The sequence below is a fragment of the Gorilla gorilla genome, chromosome 4, assembly GCF_029281585.2.
Source record: "Gorilla gorilla gorilla isolate KB3781 chromosome 4, NHGRI_mGorGor1-v2.1_pri, whole genome shotgun sequence".
NCBI classification, from domain to species: domain Eukaryota; kingdom Metazoa; phylum Chordata; class Mammalia; order Primates; family Hominidae; genus Gorilla; species Gorilla gorilla.
In genome coordinates this window covers 48,324,138-48,330,055 of record NC_073228.2, presented here as the reverse complement: position 1 = coordinate 48,330,055, position 5,918 = coordinate 48,324,138, and the positions used below count along the sequence as shown (strand labels likewise).

The following is a 5,918-nucleotide window of genomic DNA, read 5'->3' as shown; positions in this document are numbered from 1 at the left end:
GCCCAGCTGTAATTAATGATGCTTACATTGAGGGAGGATATGCCGCTGGGAAGGGACTCAGACAACAAATATAAGTATAGAATATAGTAAGTTAGAAAGTGCAGGCCAGGTGTGGAGGCTCATACCTGTAATCTCAGAACTTTGGGAGGTGAGGCGGGAGGATCTCATGAGGCCAGGAGTTTGAGACCAGCCTGGGCTACATAGCAAGACTCCATCTCTACAAAAAATTAAAATTTAGCTGGGCATGATTGTATGCACCTGTAGACCTAGCCACTTGGGAGGCTGAAGCAAAAGGATGGCCTGAGCCCAGGAGTTTGAGGCTGTAGTGAGCTATGATCCCGACACTACATTCCAGCCTGGAAGGCAAAAGAAGGCCTTGCCTTAAAACAATAAAATAAAATAAAAAGAAAGAAAAGAAAAAATAGGGCAAAAATAGAGCAAGAAAAAGAGCAAGATGAGGGGTTTGGTTGCAATATTATTTTATTTATTTATTTTTTTAAATCGTAGAGACGGGGCTCTCTGTCTTTTGCCCAAGCTAGTCTTGAACTCATGGGCTCAAGCAGTCCTCCCACCTCGGCCTCCCAAAGTGCTGAGATTACAGGAGTCAGCCACCGCGCCCGGCCAGGTTGCAATTATAAATAGGGGTGTCAGGGTAGGATCCATTTAAAAGGTGGATTTTGAGCTAATGCTTACAAGGGAGACAGAGCTGGCCATGAGGATGTCTGGAGGAAGAGTCTTCCAGGCAGAGAACAGAGTGACCGTCATTTTGCGGGAACAGCAGGGAGAAAGGAGGGGGATAAGCAAGGAGTTTGCGGGAGAGAGGGCAGTGAGGTTAGGGAGCTGACCAATGGCTTTATGCCGTCCTCATGCGTCCACCTTAGGGTGTGTCTCCTCGTTCGTTTTTTTTTTCTTTTTCTTTTTCTTTCTTTTTTTGAGACAAAGTCTGGCTCTGTTGGACAGGGTGGAGTACAGTGGCGCAATCTCGGCTCACTAAAACCTCCACCTTCCGGGTTCCAGCAATTATCCTGCCTCAGCCCCCAGAGTAGCTGGGATTACAGGCGCCCACCACCACGCCCGGCTAATTTTTGTATTTTTAGTAGAGACGGGGTTTCGCCATGTTGGCCAGGCTGATCTTGAACTCCTGACCTCAGGTTATCCGTCCGCCTCGGCTTCCCAAAGTGCTGGGATTACAGGCGTGAGCCACCGCGCCCCGATGCTCTGCCTGCATCACCGGGCATGTCCAGGTGTGTACCATTCCTCCGAGCACCAGGATGTCCCTTAAGGCATCCGTGCTCTGGTGTGTGTCCCAGAAATAGACACGTCCCTCGGTCTGAGCGCCCCTGCACCCCAGCCTGCCCACCGCGCGGAACACCTGCAAGCTCCGGTCCGGGTGCCGCGCTGACCACAGCCCCGGCATCACGTGACCTTCCGCGGCTCTGTCTGCCCCGCCCCCTCCAGACGCCTGCTCTGCGCTGCGCATTCGCTCTGGCCATAGCGGGCCTCGTGTCGCTGCTGATGCAGCCCCAGGGCGCCCTCGGCGAGGAGCTGCAAGTGCCGCAGCCCAGGGCCGCCAGTTGGCTGAACTTAGGCTCCATCAAGAAGTACTTGGGGAAGCTCTTCAACAGCAGGTGGGCCGGCGGAGGGTGTGAGGAAGGGAGGGAGGGAGGGAGGAAAGCGGGGGGTGGGGGGGGGGGGCGCGGGGGGGGGACACGGACGCCACCAGGCACCCCCACGCACATCGCGGCCTGAGCTGGGCTCGGGGAGCGGCCTCATGACTGCAAAGACTTGTTCCCAGCCCGAAGAAATCTAAAAACCACAAGAAAACTGCGAACGCCACGGACACCTCCCCATTGAAAGCCACGAAACCCCCACCATGGACCACCACGAACCCCCAGTGGCTGAACACCTCGGAACCCCGACCACCGACCTCCTCCCGGGGCCCCAGGTAGGACAGCCTGGATGGTGGGCACCGAGCCAGGGGCCTCCGGGCTGGGGGCAGCTTGGGTGGTAGCGAGAGGAAGTTCCTGGGGGCGGGCATGCGGGGAGACACAGCACCCCTGTGGGGGGGCTTCTTTCTCCAGGCTGGGCCTTGGCCTCCAGACGCCTCTCTGCCCACCAACCCCTTTGTATTGAGAGGGGCCTCGACCCCTCCTCATCCCCTCAGTGAAAACAATAAAGACAAATTTCTGTTGCTTCAGTGACTTCTGTGGTCCTGCGGGCAGGGAGGGACCAGTCCATGGAAGGGGAAATGGGACCCTGGAGTTTCTGCTGTGAGAGAAAAATACCTCAGCTGTTGGGGGTCCTCCCCTGCCTCCCCTGGCAACCCATCCACCTTCCCCCACGCCACCCACACATGGCCTTGTGGGTTTGGCCCTCCACCCTGTGGTAGAGACACAGATACGGGTCCTGGAGAAGACACTTATTGCCCCTGTAGTCCTGCACAGACAGCACCAGTGTGGGGGGCTCTAACCCAGAGGGAGAGCAGAGGTGAGAGAAGAAACCTCAAAGAAGGGGCTTCAGCTAGACACACCCCAACTCCCACCTGGCTCAAGTTTCTACCAAACAGCCCAGACTCCTCTCCCCATTCACCGCGCATCCCCTTAAGCTGCCAGAGAAAATGCTGGGACTTCAGGCTCCCTCTCCCAGACTCAAACCGTTCTTTTGCGAAACCATCTCTCTATCCAGACATCTTTGGATTTAAGAATCAACCTGAGGCTGGGCACAGTGGCTCACACCTGTAATCCCAGCATTTTGGGAGGCCGAGGTGAGCAGATCGCTGGAGCCCAGGAGTTTAAGACCACGCTGGGCAACATAGCAAGACCCTGTCTCTAAAAAATAAAAAAATTTGCTGGGTGTGGTGGCATGTGCCTGTAGTTCCAGCTATTTGGGAGGCTGAGGCAGGAGGATCGCTTGAGCCCAGGAGGTCAAAGCTATGGTGAGCTGTGATCATGCCACTGTACTCCAGCCTGGGTGACAGAGCAAGATCCTGTCTCCAAAAACAAACAAAAAATCAATCTGAGCCAAGCAGCTGCATCCTCTAGAAGCTCTTTGCCTTTTAGGACCTGTTTCTACTTCCAGGTCATTTGCACACACCAGATGAGTAGGACTTGAGGGGAAACACAATTGTGTGTCATTTCCATTTCTGTGCAAGGTGCTGAGCCCAGGAAAGTGGACCCCTCATCCTCCAAACCCATAACCCCATCCCTTGAGACCAAGCATGTGGGGGAGGCAGGAGAAGCCTTTCTAGGAACCAGAAACATTCTAGTTCCCTCACTTCTCCCCTTTACACATGCGTGTACACACGCATGCACACGCGCACTGTCCCCACCTATTCAGGGTGCCTGAGAAAGGCCAGGAAAAGATGGGTTCTCTGGGAATCTGGGAAGTCCTCCCTGGGGCAGGATCCAGGTCCTTGTCCTCCCAGGGCTGGAGTGTGCAATCTACAGATTCGACTCATGGTGGCTGGAACTCTCAGCTAATCTAGCCTCCTCCCCTTCCACAGCAGCTTGAATACCTCTTGTGCCCAGGACTTCACTACCTCTCAGGGCAGCCCATTCTTTCCAAATTTCTGGACAGCAGCTCAGGCCCCTGGATGCAGCCATGACTGCCATAGCACCAGAATCGTTCTTCCAGGCTGGGCTGTGCCCCTGCCCCCATGCCAAGGATGCTTTCGTATAAATTTTGGTGCTTCTGCTGCCTAGGCTGCAGTAAGGCACTGGTGAGGGGTGCACTTGGGGAAGGGTTGTCATCAGGCTGTGTCGGGAAGGTCTATGGGTGCTGAACTGGGAAGATTCAAGACTGCCACTTCACAGACTTGCTGAAGGACCATGAAGGACCATCTGCTCAGAGGAGTCCCTGCCTTCCTCTGGCCACCACTTTTCCCTCTGCAAAGGGGAGAGGATGAGTTGAGTGACTCTGATGACCCCCGCCAACGTTCTGGATGATCCCCTTTTCCTCTGCCCTGCCCTGCCCTCCCCTTTCTCTCCCATGCATTTGGCACTTCCTGCTGCCCCCACCAGGGGTCCACAGAGACACAGGACAGGCTGTGGCTTTGACTTGCTTTATTGAGCCTGTGTGGGAGCAGGGAGCAAGCTTTGGCCAGAGCCAAGGGTGCGGAGGGGAGAGCTGGGCTGGCGCTGCTCATGGAGTTGTAGGAGACAGAAGGTGGCATTACAAGTCCAGCGGGCTGAGCTCCCTGTGAGGACAGGGCAGAACATGGCAGTGTAGGGGGTAGGCCTCGTGCCCTCAGGAGGCCTCAGGCTGGCCCTGGGCTCCTGTTCTCCCTCTTCCACCCCCCGCTACACCTTTCCAAGCCCTGATTCAGTCCCACCACCCCCATTTCAGCCCCAGGGAGCTGGACAGACAGGGCAGGGAGTCAAACTCACCTGGGGACAGCAGCATGCGGGGACCCCCACTCCGAGAAGGCCAGCGTGTCCTCTTTGTGTCTTTTCCCATACCTGGGAGGGAAGAGGCAGCAGGGGCAAGCACTGTGCCCAGGTGCCAGCCCACCTGTTTCATATCTGCCTGTAGGCACCATCTTGCCCAGGGCACATTGGTCTAGGCCTGTTCAGCACAGATGCCCTGTTTTCCCAAGAGCAGGCCTGGAAGGGGCTGGGGCTGGGGATAGGGTGTGGCCAGGAATGTGGAGTGGGCCCAGGGTCCCAGGGGCTGGGATCTCTCTCCCCAACTGTGGCACACACCTAGGCCTGGTCAGCATGTTGATGTATCTACGGAGATCAGCTGCATACTGGGCCATCTGCTCTGGTGTGGCATTGTCCCCTGGGTACACTGGCTCCAGCGGGGCTCCCTGGGCACCCAGCAGTGGCTGTAGTAACAGAGCCACGCAGGTGGACAGGAGCAGCAGGGAGAGGCAGAGGCGTGCGGCAGCCATCTGAGGAGCAAGCAGAGGGGAGGTGGAGAGCCCGGGCTGCAGATTTTCCCATGCCCAGGAAGCAGGGCCCATCTACCCAGCCCCTTAGCCCATCGTCCATTTTTCCAAGCCTGGGGACAAGGGAGCAGAGCAAAGGGCCACTCCGAGCTGACCACTCCACCTCCTAGACACTGCTCTGAAGGCACGGACAGCCTGTCCTGTGAGCAGCCCAGCAAGCCAGGGCCTCGCAAGTTAGAAAAGTATAGCAGAGAAAATGGGGATGTGAGTCCTGGAGACACGGGACTCATGACATCCAGGGCCTCATGGCTCCCAGGAGGCAGCAGCTAGTGGGAATAAGGGCATGCCAGGTCACCCACAGGGTAGGGGACACAGAATGAACTCGGGAAGCCAAGGACAGAAATCCATGGCCTTGTGGGTCTGGCCCTCCACCCTGCGATAGAGACACAGATATGGGTCCTGGAGAAGACGCTATTGTCCATATCGTCCTGCACAGACCAGCAAAGGCACTCACACAGGGACCCCAGTCACTCACAAGGTCACAGTCACACATTCCAGTTCACAGCCATGCACACGAGTGTGCACACACACGTGCAGTCAGCGGACGGCTCTTCTAGCATGACAGGTCTGTCCAGATGCAGAAAGCAAGACCCAAGCAGGACCTTAGGCCTCCCGAGGCCCCTGGCCCTGCAAAGCACCACCTCCTCTCCATCCCAGGCCCCAGCCTGGGGGAGGCCCCCAGAGCCCCAGGCAGGCTGAGCCCACTTACCCGGAGTCCAGAGTAAATGGGCACTAGACCAAGCGAGCACCTGCCTCAGGCCGGATGGGCCCCTGCCCTCGGCTGGGCCGCTTTATAGTCCTCAGCCCCCCAGAGTCCCCGCCTCCTATCAGCCTCTCTCGCTCCGAAGCCCTCACCCCTCCTCTCACTGTCTCCTGATACTGGCAACGCCAGTACTGAGGCCAGAGACGGGAGGGGGACAGGGCAGTTCTGTGGGTGCCAGACCAGCAGCATAACAGATAAAACTGGACC

At 57.1% G+C, this 5,918-nt stretch overlaps 2 protein-coding genes across 4 annotated transcripts; one reads left to right on the top strand and one right to left on the bottom strand.

The window, feature by feature from the left end:
* Positions 1-838: 838 nt before the first annotated feature.
* LOC115934671 (uncharacterized) lies at positions 839-2,196 on the top strand. Of its 2 annotated transcripts, XR_008680109.2 has the most exons (3): positions 856-1,244; positions 1,459-1,628; positions 1,796-2,196. XR_008680109.2 is itself a non-coding variant. In XM_055387992.2 (2 exons), the coding sequence occupies exons 1-2, from the start codon at positions 1,237-1,239 to the stop codon at positions 1,947-1,949; spliced, it is 546 nt and encodes a 181-aa protein (XP_055243967.1). In that variant the 5' UTR covers positions 839-1,236; the 3' UTR covers positions 1,950-2,196. The 2 variants fall into 2 exon arrangements, 1 of the variants encoding a protein (XP_055243967.1); XM_055387992.2 differs by having other exon boundaries at positions 839-1,628.
* Positions 2,197-4,046: 1,850 nt separating this feature from the next.
* Positions 4,047-5,713, bottom strand: PPY (pancreatic polypeptide). 2 transcript variants are annotated; one of them, XM_019028417.4, is made up of 4 exons: positions 5,658-5,713; positions 4,701-4,891; positions 4,386-4,457; positions 4,047-4,195 (listed from the first exon to the last, which is right to left on the bottom strand). In XM_019028417.4, exons 2-4 carry the CDS (start codon positions 4,889-4,891, stop codon positions 4,171-4,173), a joined length of 288 nt encoding a protein of 95 aa, XP_018883962.1. In that variant the 5' UTR covers positions 5,658-5,713; the 3' UTR covers positions 4,047-4,170. The 2 variants fall into 2 exon arrangements, with proteins under 2 accessions (XP_018883962.1, XP_063562023.1); XM_063705953.1 differs by lacking the exon at positions 5,658-5,713 and adding an exon at positions 5,424-5,511.
* Between the last annotated feature and the right edge of the window lie 205 nt (positions 5,714-5,918).